The sequence below is a fragment of the Aedes albopictus genome, chromosome 2, assembly GCF_035046485.1.
Source record: "Aedes albopictus strain Foshan chromosome 2, AalbF5, whole genome shotgun sequence".
Classification (NCBI taxonomy): Eukaryota; Metazoa; Arthropoda; class Insecta; order Diptera; family Culicidae; genus Aedes; species Aedes albopictus.
Genome location: NC_085137.1, coordinates 392,319,708 through 392,337,414, shown reverse-complemented (window position 1 = coordinate 392,337,414; position 17,707 = coordinate 392,319,708). Strand labels below are relative to the sequence as shown.

Here is a 17,707-nt window from a genome sequence, read left to right as displayed (position 1 = left end):
GCACATGGCCGGGACTGCATAAATTAAAAGTAGCATAGCATAGCATAGCATAGCATGAATACTTGCACAAATCTTGAATGGAGTTGCAAAGTTGAATATATCCATTGGCATTGCTGATGTCGCTACTATCTACAATGTCATAGATCCACTCAGCTCCACACACCTGGCCAAGTCCTTGCAAGCATTTATAAATCCCTTCATCAACTTAGAAAGAGCCCAGAACTGAAGCAGCTTCCAATAGATGAAAGGATGTTGAAAATAGCGAATTTTCAACTTACTTGTAGTTATATGACAATATAATGTACGTAGAGTGTAATCAGAAAGATCTCACCTAGTTCCGCGTAGTCCACTGACTCTGACCGTTGCAGCTTTATTGATCTGCTTGTAATCGATGCTCACGCGTGGTCGAGGAAAAACGTTGACACCACGGCAATCGCCAAATATACAAATAAGTCTCTTCATAAACCGACACTATCAAGTTGCCGCACATTATCACTGTCACAAAAAACGAGTACATCACCGATCTTCTATGGTATCACCGGGACTGCATAAATTAAAAATGTGCATAAATTAAAAAAGGCATAAAATGAGGGAAATTAGTGCATAAATTAAGTTAGTACTTTAGTTAGAGAATCCAGTTCACAAGAACAGGTTTTGCTCCTGGGCAGTTGAGATGGGGCTAAGGGGGTTACCAGAATTTCCCCAGAGAACCCAAAAAGGGGGATCCAAGGGGCTTCAGGGGCGTTTTAAGGGGTTGTTTCGGGAGATTTGAGGTGCCTTTAAGGGTGTTCTGTCAAGATTTTTTGGTGTTTTCATGGGATTACGAGGAATTCTGGGTTATTTTAATAACATTAAGTGGGTTCCAGGGGCGTTCCAAGGGGCTTTAGGGGCAATTCAAGGGATCTCAGGAACTTTCTAAGAGTGTTGCAAGAGGTTTGAGGGGCGTTTTAAGGTATTTCCAAGTCTGCTCTGCAACTTCCTGAAATGCCTCCAAAATCCCCCTCAAAACCCCCGGGGACCCCATGTTACGCACCTAAGAGGCTTTGAAACCCCTGGGAACTCTTCTGTAACGCTTCTGTAACGTCTCCGAATCCCACCGAAGAGGCTCTGAAACGTCCTGAAATGTCTCCAAAATCCTCCTTAGACCTCCTCGGACCTCCTCGGACCCTCAAGGATCCCATGTAACGCATCTGATGGGCTCCAAACCCCCCCAAAAACGACTCCGTAACGCTTTCGTAACGCCTCTTAATCCCGCGGAAAATGCTCTGAAACGTCCTAAAATGCCTTTAAAATCCCCCTTAAACCCCCTTAAACGCACCAGAGAGGCTCCGAACCACACGAAAACTCCTCGTAACGGTTCCGTAACGCCTCTGCATCCCGCCGAAAATGCTCTGAAACGTCTTGAAATGCCTCAATAATTCCCCCTTAAACCCCCTCGGACCCCATGTAACGCACCTGAGAGGCTCCGAACCCCCCGAAAAATCCTCCGTAACGCTTTCGTAACGCCTCTTAGTTCCGCAGAATATGCTCTGAAACGTCGTGAAATGCCTTCAAAATCCTTCTTAAACCCCCTCGCACCCCATGTAACGCACCTGTGAAGCTCCGAACACCCCGAAAACTCCTCTGTAACGCTTCCGTAACGCCTCTGAATCACGCCGAAAATGGTCTGAAGCATCCTGAAATGCCTCAAAAAATACTCCCAAACCATAACACCTAAATACGCCTCCTTAACGCCTCTGAAACCAGCCTAAAATGCACTGAGACTTCCTGATATGACTCCGAAACCCCCTTAATACCCACTCGGACCTCATGTAACGCACATGAGACCTTCGGAAACACCCCAAAACGAGCCTGTAACCTTCCTTTACTCTCCTCTGTAAACACCCCTTGGCCACCGTTGCACTATTTTCCGTCATTATTAAATATTCTTATGCACAATATTGGTTCTGAGCAGCTTTCCCTCTTTTTATGCAGGGCATAAAAAGGTGCATAAATTAAAAGTGCATAAAAATAGCATGAATAAAAAGAGGTTTTAGTGTAATAATATCTGGAGAAAACCCCGAATAGATTCTTTAGAGCACCACTAAAGCAATAACAAAGGATTTTTAAAGGAATATTTAAAAAAAATGGAAGAACTGAAGAACCCTCTGATATTATTTAAAGATAACCATTTTTCAAGAAAATTCCTAGAAAAAATGCAAAGGAATATAATCTGGAGTTATTTCTGCAGATTTGTTGAGAAAGTTCTTTGAAAAAAATATGAAGCATTCCCTGAATGAAGGTTTGAATAATTTCAAAGCTATCAGTGGAGGAATTCCTTGAAGATCTATTGGAGAAATAGTTGTTCCAGGTATTCCTCCATAAATAAATAGAGTAAAGTGGGGCAAAAGTTCGAGTGGGGCAAGAGTTTCTTTTGAAGTTTTTGAGCTCTATTCAAATTATTTCTTTCGGGTGTCAAGGTTGTTCGAACCCTTTTTGAAAAAGAATCTTTCACTCCAAAAATTATGAAAATTGATCTTAATTTCGAAAAGTTATGACAAAATGTTGGTTTTTGATCAAAAAATTATAACATGCGATGGTCCTTCCAACGCATGGAATGGAATTGTAATGAAATCGACTTCGATATTTTATTTTGGGGCGTAACTAGGTATATTTTGAAGATGCTTTAGCATGTATAACTTTTTGCAAAAAAGATTTGGAAATCATATTTTACACATAGTGGGGCAAAAGTTCGAATTGTGGGGCAAAAGTTCGAGTCATGTGGCAACTTTAGGTAAAAACCTAAAATTCTGCAAAATGTACATAGTATCTCTATGACTGATGTAAGTGTATTCCAGTTCCAACATCAAATATCAAGTGGTTTCAGGTATTCCTGTTACCAAAGTGTCAAAATAGTGTGCTACGGTTAGCGAAATTCCACAAACACTAGATTCGAACTTTTGCCCCAGTGGTGGGGCAAGAGTTCGAATAAAACACACATGTACAAAAAGTGTTGTAACTCAAAATTGAAAAGACATTTGGCGTAACTTTGTTCAGCAAAATTTTAGCTCATGGAATGTAGAATCACCACACGGTATTTATTTTTATCCGCTTCGATTTTTTGAAATAAGTTGAATTTTCAACTAGGGTCGAACTTTTGCCCCACCTTACTCTAAATGTCCGATAAAATCCCTGAATGAATGGAGTCATACCTGAAGGAACCTTTGGAAAAAATTCAAGCAACAATTTCTTAAACAAGATCTTCTCGTTTGGAGGAATATCTGGAGAAACACCCGAAGAAATTTCCAGAAGAACTTCTTGAGAAATTTACAGATTTTTTGAGCTTCCCAGAAGAAAAACTCATGAAGAAAACTCTGACAAAAATTCTGGAGATATTCCTTTAGAAATGAGTGAAGAAATACATGGTGGAATACAAGCATGAACTTATGTAGCAATCCTGAAGAATTCCTTAATAAATCTAAGGAGGAATTTCTGAGGTGACCCATGCACCAATTTCCAAAATAAATATTTTGGTAAATTTCTTGAGAATCACCTAAAGAAGTCCCAAAGAAAGATCCCGAAGGAATCTCTGGAGAAATGTTTAAAGAATTGCACTGACAGGAATGCATTCGTCAGGAATCTTTTCAAGAAATTCTAGAAAATGCAATAATATTCTTTTTGTAAAAATTCCAGGAAAATTCTAGAAAATGGTCACTTAAAACTTCGAGGACATTACAAAAAACCTGGGGTGCCAAACAGTTTGACTTTGCTTGTTATAAACGGCCTCCTAATGGTAGCCAAGCATGTCGTTTGAAAATGAATTCAAGAAAATTGTACAAGATGACCAACTCAACAAGATGCTACACTAAAGAGCTGCACTGAAGTCCACCACGCATGTTCGCCAAAAATGGCGCCTATGTTGGAATGAATTCCACACAGCTCATTCGTCCGTATTTGTTTGAGCCAAGTGAATGATGATGGCGCTGAAAAACAAAGTTCTCACTCTAGTACAACTTGTAACAACATTCCACAACTGACCTTCTAATTTATTGATCGATGTTCAGTTGTTTATCCATCTTTCAGTTGCATAGCTCGTTGCTTAAGACAAATGTCCCTTCTTAGAAGAAGAAACCTTTCATAATAGTTGTCCATTGCATTCAAATAGTAGATTAAGTTATGTGGTTTACGATAGCTCAATTTGAAATCTTGAGCTCTTTTCAAAAGTCTGTTGAATGGTGAGATTTCAATTCTCTCTCTCCGCAGTTCACTTCTCACCAATGAACTGCGCAATTCATTTACTCTATTCTACAGGGTGCGGCAGGAAAAAATGCGAAAAGTTCAAGGCACTATTACACGCTAAATATGGGATATGAAAGACAATTTTTTCATGACAGTGTATCAGTCAATGTCTATATTCTAGCACTGAGAAATAAAAATGAACATATTTGATGTTTAACATGTGATAATGTAGGCCTAATAAGCGGATATCAATAAACTGCGCGCCCAATGGTCATTAAACAAAATGACTATAACAGTAACAAAATTAGCTCAAATTCGATGAATAACCAGACCACATTGATCCAGAGCCATGTAGTTTCACATGCCAGATGAAATAAGTACATATATTTGATGATATTGTAGAGAAAATCAAAAATTTTGTTTTATCGGATGCGAAATTTAGCGACCTGTGCGATTTTCTGCGGTTTGAAAATTCTGTTTGTCTTCATCTTCAGGCGCCGCCCTGTAAAGGTTAGCGACCAAAATGGGAAATTTTTTAATTAACTTTTCAGAAAACTAGCCTATTTTAGATCATGGAACGTTGAAACATAGATTGGTTAATGTCAAATGGACGAAAATGAGGTTTGAAATTGAAAAACACTTTCGCATTTTTTCCTGCCGCATACTGTACCACAAGCTCTCGTACTAAACATTCAGGGATTGCAAATTTGTACCGATTTGTAAACCGATGCACCGATTTTATACTTAAAAAAAATCGTTACTCTTTTTCTTGTTGTGATGTTGCAAATCGTATCTGGTGTTTTTATTTGTTTCGTTATTTTTCGACTTAGACTCATAGCTTTATTCACAATTGAAACAGCATTATGCACAGATACTTCGCCCAACCCAACAGTCGTATCTGTATTTGTAATGTCATGTAACAAAAATCATATAAGAAATTTCTTCCTCTGGTATGCTTTAGGGTAAACCGGTATAATGCGCCCCCACGGGGCAAAACGCCCCCCTTCAATTTCCAGGGAATTTGAAATAGTGAGTGGATAAAATCATTGTATAAGGCTTCATATTCATGAGACTTGTCTACTATGTCAATTTTGTGGTTGTTGTACCCTTTAAAACAAATATACAACACAAAATTGAAAACGCACACATTTGTTGTAATTATCGATGTGTTTGAATTAAGCGCTAGCACGCGCCAATGAAGCAAAACCAATAAAATTAGCTGTTGTCTACTAAATTATGAAGTAAAATAACTTGCATCTGCAATTAAAATAAGAAAATTGTAATTAAATTTTGTTATTCTAAAGTTTTTTCATAGTCACACTCAAACGGGCAATATGCCCCACCGTCAGCTGGATAATATGGCTCACAGCCAATGCACTGCATCAGCTGATCTTAGTTCCGATATTTGACGTTTGTCCGGCTCGGATTCACTCGGTAGGGGCATATAACCCCGTTGTTATGGAGCGTAATGCCCCGCTACAGAGGAGCATACTAGCCCGTTGTTGCGGATCATATTATACCGTAGCTGGGGCGTTTAGCCCCGACGCTTTTGCGAGTTTTTGATTTTGTTGATTTTAGAAAACACGTTATTACGGAATAAATACTGTTATTTCGTGCAAAAGGTTGTTATCGGATAAAAGCTAACACTTCGCTCAATCAATAAATGCATTGATTGAGTAAAATACGGGGACGAGTGCAGAGATATTTCCATTTTTCCTTAGGGGGGGCATATTATACCTGTTTACCCTATATCCCGTCTACACTCAACTATTCGAGAACTCTTTGGTCACAAAGAAAGAATGCAACTTGAAGCCATTTTACAATCCCTGACCAACAGCCATCACCCACAGTTCATCCCATTCATTCCCAACACCATTCAGCCTCGATTCGCATCGACTCTTGCGCAGCTCAGTTTGCGACTGGGATCAGCACGAAGCGAATTGATCCGCACAATTTCTCTCTGTCTCTGGCTTTAATCGAGGTCCCAAAACAAACATGGAGGCAAGCTTGTTCCGTCGGATTGGCACCGTCTATTTTGTGCTTTGCTTCAGCGCCATGGCATTTGCCGCCATTGCCTACTTCCGAAGGGTAACCGCCCGCTACGAGGAGGCTTGCGTCGAATCCTGTGAACATGGTAAGTGTAACCGATTGTGATTGTGGTGCTCGATTGTGATCGAGGACGATCGTGAAGCTGCGGCATGAAATTTACGTCGTCGTCGTCTTCGTTCGTTGTTTACGTTCTAACGATCGAAAGCCCAAGAAAGGTGATTGCTCTCGCTGATGTTGTGTCAACGGGTATCTTGCGAAGAATTGCGTTGGCGTATTTTTATAGATATTCGAGATTAACTTCAATAAATGAAAATAGCTAACTTCAGCTTTATTCCAGGTATGGTGGACTTGGTGCTGCTTGCGAGTTGTACGACAGTCTGTGTCCTATCGACGTTCTTCCTTGTTTTTGTGCTGGTTGGAATTCGTGACGTGAGTATAAAGCACGATCGTGCCTAGACGAGTCGGTTTCACTCTGCTCGTTTCGTCCCTATATAGAAAGCACCGGGTCACATCACATTCAACAAGATATTTATGCTGGTACGCAACTGCGTGCTGGCGGTCCGATGGATTTACGAAATCATCGAGGTGACGATCTATCACATCCACGACGACGGCCAAGGGAATACGGGCGACACGGTGATTACGAATTCGGTGCTTCTCGTTGTTGTGCTAGTGGGTAAGCAGAAACGTGATCGGTCTTTCCAATTGGAATCGTTTGTTTTCGTTTCCCAGTCAGTCAGTCAGTGGTGTGTTAACTTGATTCAATTTGTTTTCATGGACGCAGTCATTACACCAGTGGAGATGTACGTTCTGAGCGGAATCGAGCGTGACACCAGACAAAGACTTCGTGAAAGGGAGTCCAAGAAGGAGAACTGTGCGAATGGCGATGCCAGCGTATGTGTCGAAATGATGCCCCTGGATGGCAAAAGTTAGAATCGGATAGACGACCAATACTTAAAAAAATGTTGCTCTCTGTGAAGATGGGTCAGGATCTTCATATCCAGTTCTAGTCTAGTCCAGAAGGATTCTGTCGAGTGAAAATTAAGTGCAAAGTATTATGGAACCAAAAAAATATCGCTCGCTATCGGATGAGCCAACAAAGACATCCTTCCTATTAGTAATTATGAATTAGTGATGATTTTTATTGATTATGAACACTACCGATCATGTGTATGATCATTTAATTTGTAAGACTATGTTCAATGTATGATATTATCGATTTACACAACCCTGCAAGATTGGGTATCAGATATAAATAAAATTCTTTTATACATAATAACATTTTACAAACAATCATTCCTAGTGACAACAAGTCCCATGTGAGGCGTCACGTATAACGTTTTCATTGCCTCAAAGTGTATTGCAAGATAGCGAAGTTAATATTTCAAGGTCAAAAATAGGTATGTATTGTTATTGTAGAGATTACTTGTGAGAATGTTTTAACCTTCTTTGTGCATTAGCAAATCATTGAACTACATCACAGATTTTAATCTTTTTGCATCGTTCACTTTTTTTATTGGTATTTTACTTTTCGAGGCGTTTGTTTTAAGCATTATCTTCAAACATTCATCCAGGGATTCCTTCAGGGGTGTCTCCAGAAATTCCTCTTTGGGTTCTTCCATAAATTCTTCCAGGGAATCCCCCAGAAACTCCTCCAGGAATTTCACCCAGAATTTCCTCCAGGGATTCCTCCAAGGAATCCTGCGGGATTTTCTCCAGAAAACCACCAGGAATCCCTCCATAAAAAAACACACAGGAGATTTTGTGTAACTATCAGAGTTTTTCAGATTTCATTCACGGAAAACCCGTTGATACTTCAATATCATTGCCAACGCTTCGATCCTTGGGTTGGGATCTTCCTCAGGGCTCGATCTTAATCATTTTATGATAATCGTATCGTTTGTCGGGTTTTTGTTCTAAAAGACACTGCACTTTTCTCGTTCATCACCAGCACCCTAGTAGGATGTTGGGTGGGTGGTACGAAAGGGAGACATTCGAGACAAGGAATCAGCGGAGCACAACACTGCGGCTGTTATCAATAGCCGTTCGGGGAACGGTACGGTAATAACCCATATACAGTATGGGCCATAAAAAAATGCGAAAGTTTTCGAAGACATTGCTCACGTGCTTCCAATCGATAAACTTTGCATTTTTCTATTGGATAATATTGCCAAGACACTCATAGGTGTCCAACTAATCTTCCTTCCCCATCCCTCAGCTGTCGCAAGGACGTGGCCAGGACAGCACTAGACCGTTGGAGGATTGCGTCAATTTTGTCTAAGAGTCAGAGATTAGTCCCAAATCTTTGTGCTTTGATAACGGACAGGAAAGATGCAACCCTCATAACAGCGATCCAGGGCTGTACCACCTACGAATTTGTGCGACTTGCTAAATTCTAATGCTAATGCTAATGCTAATGGATAATATTGTCAAGACACTAATTTATCAACGGCATAGGAACATTTACTGATTTGAATCATAAACCTTTGAAAAAAGTAATGTTGAAGATAAGGATCTCAAAAACGTCCTCGCGCCAGAGGTGTTTTTTTAAGGTTGTATTTTTTGTCAAATTGCTCTCAATCACATTCAATTAAATTTTATTTCAAGAACAGCACTTTCATAGCTAGACAAGGTCTTCAGGCGATCGTTGGTGATTTAGACAGGTGAAAAAAATTATTACCTTATAAGTTATGTGACATTTACTGAAAACTAGAGTGTACGACAAATGGACATTTTCAGAAAAACAAATGTATGAAGTATCAAACTCTTGTTAAGTACTACGTATTTGTGTCTATTATAAACGTAGGTTTATGAGCCTTCATTAGCAAGAAATTATTTTGATTATTTTTTCAAACAGGGTGAAGTTATTTATGGATCTATATTAACTAAGGGTTTTGAAATATGCCACATTTTTTAGTTTTTGGTTCCTAAGCATCTGATAATGTTTTCAAAAATTTTTTCAAAAGGCAGAGCACATATTTCTGCATGATTTACATGTATTTAAAAGTTTTCATTTTAATGCGTAAAGCTCCAAAAATACGAGGAAACATTTGTTTTTTTTCAGAAATTGATGGCAACTGTTAGGTATCCCATATACGTAACCAATGAATATGTTGACACTTATTTGAGATATCCTGTATGACAATCACCTCCTTATTGTAGCCCTATCTGAAAAAAAAAAACTGAATTCATAAGAAATATTGCAACAAAAATTACCAAAGAAAGAAAAAAATGGATTTTTGCATTTTTTTTATGGGTCATACTGTACTATACGGGCGGCAGCGTTGTTAACTGAACCCAGGATTTTCAGCAGCTCTTTCGATGCCCGGCAGGTAGTTTAGACCTCGGAAAAATCCGGCTGGTAACAATAGCATCGGCTTCTCGTAGATGTGACTTTCGTTCACTACGTGAGCGTTTCCCAGATATCGCTCTGGGCAGGTTTAATCATACCTTGCATCGGTCCTTGATCTTACCAAAATGGCTACGGAAGGAAAGGGATTGGTCCAGTGTAATCCTTAGGATTTCCAACGTCTTTTGATTAGGGAAAGGATTATCTTTGACTTTTTTGGAAGCTATCTCAAAGACATTTTTATCCGCCCATTCCGTGACCGCCGGGACCGCGGCTTGTAGCTTTCTCCGTGTGGCCTTCGGATGTTTACTGGTGACTAGTAACAGGATGTCATCGGCGTACACTAGAATGAATACTCCTATTGGCAAGACCCCAAAAACACCATTCATTGCTATCAAGAACAGGGTTACAGTAATCTGCGGTTGGTAAGGTAGTGTTTGATGAAGTGCAAGCTGTGTCCCGTCACTCCCCAATCAGAGAGAGCTTCTGCATTACTCGCCGCATCCAGGTCGTGGCATATAGGCTTTGGTTGAGTCTAGTGATGCCAACTCGATATGATCTCCTTTCTCCTAAAATTCTACCAAGAATTCCTCCAGAAATTCCTTCAGTATTCATTTAGTATTGCCTCCATGCATTCCTCCAGAAATTCCTCCACGAATTCCTACAAGATTTCCTCCAGGAAATCCAAGATTTCCTTCAGGGATTCGTCAATGAACTCCTCCAAGAATCCTTCCGAAAAATCCTCCAAATATTCCTCCGGCGATACGTCATTGAGCTCCTCTAGGAATTCATCCAAGAATTCCTCCAAATATTCCATTTTAAATTTCTACAGGAATCCCTCTACGGATTCCTCCAGAAAAGTCTCCAGGGACTCCTATAGGAATGCCTCCAGGGATTCTTTAAGGAATACCTCCACGATTCCTTCAAGCATTTCTCCAGCAATTTCTCCAAAAGTTCTTCCAGAAAATTCTACAGAAATTCTCCTAGAAATTGCGCTAGGAACTCCTCCAGCAATTATTCCAGGAGATTTCCAGAGCTTCCTTGAGCTTCTCCTTAGCATTCCTTACCCGAGCAAAGACGGATAACTAAGTGATATCACTTTGATAATAAACTATGTTATCGATGTTATCATATTGTTATTTTTGTTATCATCTTTTCCAATTGATGATAATCAGATGATAACAAATTTAGTTCTAATTTTGATCTGTCGCGATAACATAAAAATACCAAATAATAACAGAATATGTTATCAGTTTCTAAACGCACATTTCAAAGCTTTCCCAAAACTGAGGGTCTGGTGGACTTCGAATCTAAAAATAGATTCCGCTTTCCATCTTCAATGCTACTGCAGTACGAAAGCGTAGCCTTCAACCACTCTCCCTCTCACTGAGTCCCTCTGGTACAGGGGTATCGGCTGTGACCGGTAATCACTCGATCAAGGTTCGAGACCCACAGGGCGCAATAGTTAGAAACATGAATTATATATATAAGAAACTTTTTTCAACTGCCAACTATGTCGGTAAAGTAGATTTTTACTATTTTGATCGGTAAAATAGCTCTGAATGATAACCAAATGATAACAAAACCTGTTATCAATCAGCTGTATTTTTTCATGTTGATAACTAGATGTAATATTGAATAAAATACTGTATAACACAATTAGTTATCAACTTGATCTCAATGATAACTTAACTTCTTATCATTTTGGTATTCATGGAGTAAATTTGGGTTATCATTTTTGTTATGTTGGCTCTTAATTCAACCTAAATGATAACAAACTCAATTATCAAACGAATGATAACCAGGTAACAGAACTTGTTATCATTTTATTATCCGCCTTTGCTCGGGTAAGTAATGCCTCCAGGGATTCCTCCAGGGATCTCTACTGGAATTCTTGCAGAAATTTCTCCAGGAATTCTTCCAAGAATTGATCCAGGAATTCTTGCAGGTGGTTAAGTGACTTTATAATCAGTTTCGTACCTTTTAATTCCGCCCTGCTTATTGCTATCCTTTGACAGATACGCGTATTTCGACTACCACTTGTAATCTTCCTCAGTGGATAACTGACACTGAGGAAGATTACAAGTGGTAGTCGAAATACGCGTATCTTTCAAAGGATAGCAATAAGCAGGGCGGAATTAAAAGGTACGAAACTGATTACACTCATTCGAAGAGGGTATTCTGCTTAGAGGATTCTAAAAAGTCGGTACAAGATGATTTTATAAGTTGGCCACGGAATGCTAGTTTGATGCACGAATTACAAAAGTGTTGCATAAAATTTAATTGTGGTGTATAAGATGCCTGGATAATACAATGAACACCAAGAAGCTGCATAGAATTTAAAAATGGTCTGTGATATGAATATGGTACATTATTTACCTTGATGCTCAAAGGAACGTCAAGATGGTGCATGCGAGGAAAGTAATTGCAATTTTTAGAATGTCAAGATGGTGCAAGAAATTTGAAGATGGTTCTCATGTTAGTTGGTGCATAAAATTCAAACTACGTGCTGCACTAAAGGTGCACGATGTCAGCATGGTGTATAGGGCCTCTAGATAACACTGAGATCATTAGGATGGTGCATGGAATACTGATATGGAGCATGGCATTCAAAAATGGTGCATGATGTTAGTATAATGCATTAGAGTAGACATTATTAACGGTACATAGAATGCTATTTTTAAATACAAAATTTCAAAACTATATTCATGGCTATTGCACCATGCCTAGATGAAATAGTGAACGCCACGATTGCGCTTGAAAATCTTTGCTAGTGCATGAAATGTGACGATGGTGCATGATTTCGCATAAGACACACAATTGTCTCAAAGATGGTACCTAGGTGATACACCACCGCCTAGATGGTAGTGCATGGAAGTCCAAGAAACTGTATGATGTCAGAATGGTGCATTAGTTTCAAAATGATTCTGTTAACCTAAATTATGTTTCATGTGAAGATGCACGAATTGCAAATTCGTGCACGAATTGGTGCAGGATACTCAATGTGGTGCGGAAGTCAACATGGTCCAGGTACATGGAATACTATTTTTGTACTCAAAATGCCAAAATGGTTCATGGACTTCAAATGTGAACCACATCATAATGGTGCATAAGATGTCTAGTTGACATAGTGATTGCCAAAGTGATGCATGAAAAGCTCTGGAGAAGGTACATGATGTGAGCGCATTAGTGGTCATCGCTATTCAGTGATTATCAATATGTTGCATGATTAGGTGCATGAAATGCAAAAATGGTGCATGGAATTAAATGTGGTGCAGAAGTCAACATGGTCCAGGTACATAGAATGTTATTTTGGTGTACCAAATGCTAAAATGATTCATAGAATACAAACAAAATGTATTTAATATGATGCTTCCACCATAATGATGCAATAGATGTCTAGATGATATAATAAACACTGAAATGGTGCCTGGAAAGCTTCGGTGATACACTAAATTTAATGATGGTGCATGGTATCAGTATAATGCATTAGATGTTTAATTGATTAAAAACAGTGTATGAGATCAGCATGATGCGTGGGTGTTTAGATGATTCTGTGGATACCATGGTGGTGCATGGAGAATTTTGAAGAAGGTTCATGATGTATGTGTGCTGTATGTCATCGTTATTCAGTGTTTCTCAACATTTTGTATTAAATGGCACCTTTTAGAATTGAGAATTTATCCTTTCTCCCGTACTGCTCAATGATTACCTCCAGGGATACCACCAGAAACTCCCTTAGGGATTCTTTTTAAATTTATCAAATTTTTTAAAAAGATTCTCGGAGGATTTCCCAGAATAATTTAAGCAAGGTTTGTTCAGAAATGCTTCTTGGGTTTTTTTAGCGATTATGTAGGAAATTCCTTCAAGGATTGCTACGGAAGTACAAGCATATAGTATTTCATGTGTTTCGACAAACATTTATGTAAGAATTTCCCATTAAAATACTCCTGGAAATCTCTCGAGAATTCAAGAAATGTCTCCAAGGATTAACAAGGAGTTCCTCCGAAGATATTTTTCAAAAGATACAAATAAATAAAATATAAATAATAAATAAAATAAATAAATAAAAATTTCTCTTGGAGTTTCCTTTGAAAATGCAGATTTTTTTTTCTTAAAGTCTTTCAGGAATTATTATTGAAATTTCTACACAATTTTCTGAAGTGTTATTCCATATATTCAGAAAGGTGTTAGGCCATTCGGCCAAAGTTCATTAGGCCAAATCGTCGCTAAGCCGAATGGTCATTGGGTCTTATTTTTTGCCGGTACGTTCCCACTGGGACAAAACTTGCTTCTCAGCTTAGTGTTCTATGAGTACTTCCACAGTTATTAGCTGAGAGCTTCCGCTGCCAATGACCATGTTGTATGTGTATATCGTACGGCAGGCACAAAAATAAACTATAATCAAGGAAGCCAAGAAAATTTCCTTTACGGAAAGTTCCTGGACCGGGAAATTCAACCCAGCGTCCACCATCAGCATGATTTTTTCTTTCTTTGAAACTTAGGTCATTCTTTCTAGTATAATTCCATAAATAGTTTTTGGCACTGAAACTACTGATATTTAAATCACATTTTTTTCTTTTTTTAAACATAGAGTATTGTTTTTAGTTTTATTGTTAAAAAGATTTGGCAATAATTGTTGAAAAAGATAAAAACAACAGATCCGTTTCCAGATCCCTGCTGAATTGCAATTCATCCTGATGACCATTCGGCTTAATGACCTTCGGCCTAATGACCCTGCATCTTCAGATATTCCTTTGGATATTTATTTAGAACTTTCACTAGAAAAATCTCAAGAAGTTCTTCCAGGAATTCCTTTTTGAATTGCTTAGGGCTTATTGAGACCTTACTTTAGGTATTCTTTCATAATTTTTCCGGTGATGCTTGAGATATTTTTCCAATGATTCTCTCAGCAATTCCCACAGAAATTACTCCAGAATCTATTCCTTGGAATTTCTCAAAGGATTTATCAACTAATGCTTCCATGTATACATCCCAGACAACCAGTAATCGTATAATATGTTGTATAAGATGATAAAGTGGAGATCATAAGCGTGTATGCCTCCATTTAGGCACATGTTAAATGTACGCATACCGCCTCCACATCAACATCTTTTTCAACATCTTAAACGATCACTGGTTGACTGGGATTCAGAGGGTTCTCCTATTCTTCAAAGTATTCTTTCAAAGATTCTTTCAAAAAATCATTCAGAAGTTCTGCAAATTGTTTTCGAGGATGTGTTTTGATTGTCTGGATTTCTTTCAGGAATTTAGCTTCAGTGTTTTTGTTGCCTGAATAAATTGCAAAATAAATTCTTCTATGAATCCCTCAAGAGATATTTCCAGGAGCTTTTCGCCGGATTCCTTAAAAAATTCCACTAGTACCTTTGTCAGCAATTTCTGCAGGAATTTTTGCAAACATTTTTTAGAGAATCCTTCAAAAATTTCTAAGTATATCTGCAGGACTCTTCTCAGCAATATCTCATGTAATTTTTCTTTGAAATAACTTTCAAAGTTCATCAAAAAGTATCTCATGATTTTTTTCTAGGAAATAACGAGGTATCTTAAGGAGGTATCTTAAGGAGTTTCTTCAAGTACCTTCCCGGGATTTTTATCCAAGAAACGCTCCAGAAATTTTTTAATTTTTTTTTTCGGGGAATCTTCAAAGTTATAACAAGAAGATTTTTAGAATGTCTTTAGATTCTTTCAAGAAATAGTCCAGGTATTTTTTTGCAATTTCAGCCACAGGAGGAATTTCTAAAATAAAATGGTGTAGGAATTTCTGCAGGAATCTCAGAGGGAATTTCTCATTGAATTCTTAGAAAAACCCGTAGGAAAATTTCCGAATGAATCTCTGTAGTTTTTTTTGAAGAAATTTTTAATGAAAAACTATAAAACTCCATGGAAGAACTGTCACAGATATTCCACACTGAAATTTCTGAAGAGATCCCTTAAACTCTGAAGAAGTCTCTGCAGATATTTTTGAATGAATCCCTGACCGAATATCAGAAGAAGTCCGAGTGGGAGTTTCCGAAATAATCTCTGAAGGAATTTTCTGTAAAATTTCTTTGAAAATCTTAAGAAAAACTTTCGGATAAATCTCCAGAGGAATGTCTGAAAAAAAACACTGTGAAATTTTTGAAGAAATTCGTGCCCAAGGGTGTACGAACCCACGATATCCCGCGAACGGCAAACACCCAACAGAAGGCTAAGATGCCACTGCCGTGTGCAGCATAGTTGTCCCATGTTCTATGGGAATCCCTCTTAACATGGGACAACAATGCTGCACACGGGCGGTAGAGTTTCGACTAGAACATCGCATGCGATGCGATCATGCCTAAGCACCCTTGAAATGGGAGACCACCGGCTTACTGAACTCAAGCGATTGCGGACCTACGCCACACCTGTGTAGCTAGGGTGCGAATGCAGCGAGCACTTTCTGATGAGGAGCGAAATAAGCTATAGGTGGTGTTCGCCGCTGCCAAGGTCGCGCTAAATATTGAGATAAGGGCAAGCAAAAATACTTGCTTTGAGAGTCCTAATCAGAGTGCCAATGTGAGTCCGTAGCATGGTGCCTACAGGATCACGATGGCCAAGACAAGAGTTGTAATGGCTCCTGCAGAGCAGTCTCCAGATAGTCCTTGGCCTCCTTTCGTAGGACAGCCGGGGACTGGGGCTTGCGATGAGGCGAGGGCCCCCGATATGGATCTTTCGGGGACAGTGAAGTTTCTCAGCGTAGGTAAGGCCCCAGGTCCAGACGGAGTTCCGAACCTGGCCTTAAAAGTAGCTATTTCAGAGCCTCTCGAGATGTTCATGTCTGGACAGGGAGTTTTCCCAGAGGTTTGGAAGTGCCCACTCGATCGCAATTGTGGAGCTATAGTGGCACTGTTCCAGATGATGTCCAATAGCTCTGCGGCGTACACAAGCAAGCGCAAGCTTCTGGCTAGTGTCACTACGTCTTAACTAAGGTATGGTGGCCCAGCTTGGCGTCGGACTTCTGAGTTTGACCCGAGCTCGTCGTTGGGAACTGATTGTTGGCAACAGTTCTTGATACATGCTGTTCAGTTGGAAGTAGGCGTGGTATCGACCCTGCCTGCCATTCGAGGACAAAGGGAGTGGTAAGGGCCACTCGGGAAGCTGGTTAGGCGCCAGCATGCTACCTTGGTGAACTCTCCAATGCGAGTCACCGATGCTCGTTGCTGCAGGCTACGCAACTAACCTTGAGGGTGCAATGTGCACTAGCCCTTCTCTGAAGCAATGCCTTGTTGGTGTTTCCGGAGAGACGAAGGGTTGGGCGACCATGGGAATGTTATTTGGTGGGTTGGAGGTCTTGTCCTATCTTCTACTTTGCCTGTAGGAGACGGTGCCCAACCCGACATTTGCTGGACCTGGACCGTTTGGGTGTTTGCCATAGGCAAGCGTGTTATGTTGATCAATTTCAAGAATGTTCAAAGGTTCACAATATACACGTTCATACTAGAAGTACATAGATTTATAATAATGATAGTTGGCTTTTTACACGGAAAAGTGATTTTATCTTTTGATCAGGAATGGACAATTTATTATGTAAATTTGCAGATTCATTACGAGTACTTTTGGTGTATGTTTGGGATCCTTCTGGGATTTTTCGTCCGGTATGAGTCGAAACGAATTTATTACCGTTGAATCTGTGCTGCTGTACACCTTGAAACCTAGTGTGTATCAGTGAAGAATGCTCAAAGGTTTCCATCAACAAATGTCTATGATGGCCTGCAACTGTATCTCCATTCGGAACTCCATCGTCGATGTTATCTAAATCCGATAGCGACAGGTATTCGGAAGTGAAAGTAGAGATGGGTTGGCCACGCTCTACGCAGGGAGCGACATTGAAACCCAGCTGTAGACTGGAACCGAGCAGGACATCGCCGCATTGCTCAAAGAAATATAATTGTTTGATAGAGTTCAAAAATACTATGAAAAAGCATTACCGAACACGTTTCCTATCATAAATGTAAGCAGACGCTTTTGGCTAGACGTGTGGCTATGGCTTGCATCGTGTTTTTTTTTTCATTGTGACGTCATTTAGACCACCATCCACTTACGATGCCACAC

The 17,707-nt window shown here is 39.4% G+C and overlaps 1 protein-coding gene across 1 annotated transcript; it reads left to right on the top strand.

Moving 5' to 3' along the window:
• Nucleotides 1-6,119: 6,119 nt before the first annotated feature.
• On the top strand, nucleotides 6,120-7,516 carry LOC109404955 (uncharacterized). The gene is made up of 4 exons (XM_019677912.3): nucleotides 6,120-6,352; nucleotides 6,605-6,696; nucleotides 6,763-6,943; nucleotides 7,052-7,516. Exons 1-4 carry the CDS (start codon nucleotides 6,214-6,216, stop codon nucleotides 7,198-7,200), a joined length of 561 nt encoding a protein of 186 aa, XP_019533457.3. The 5' UTR covers nucleotides 6,120-6,213; the 3' UTR covers nucleotides 7,201-7,516.
• Nucleotides 7,517-17,707: the final 10,191 nt, after the last annotated feature.

What these genes read in the sequence shown, in the direction of transcription:
- LOC109404955 (XM_019677912.3), top strand. Translation starts at nt 6,214, where the DNA reads ATGGAGGCAAGCTTGTTCCGTCGGATTGGCACCGTCTATTTTGTGCTT. An exon ending in TGCTGGTTGGAATTCGTGAC is followed by an intron (nt 6,697 to 6,762) that starts GTGAGTATAAAG and finishes GTCCCTATATAG; the next exon opens with AAAGCACCGGGTCACATCAC. An exon ending in TCTCGTTGTTGTGCTAGTGG is followed by an intron (nt 6,944 to 7,051) that starts GTAAGCAGAAAC and finishes TCATGGACGCAG; the next exon opens with TCATTACACCAGTGGAGATG.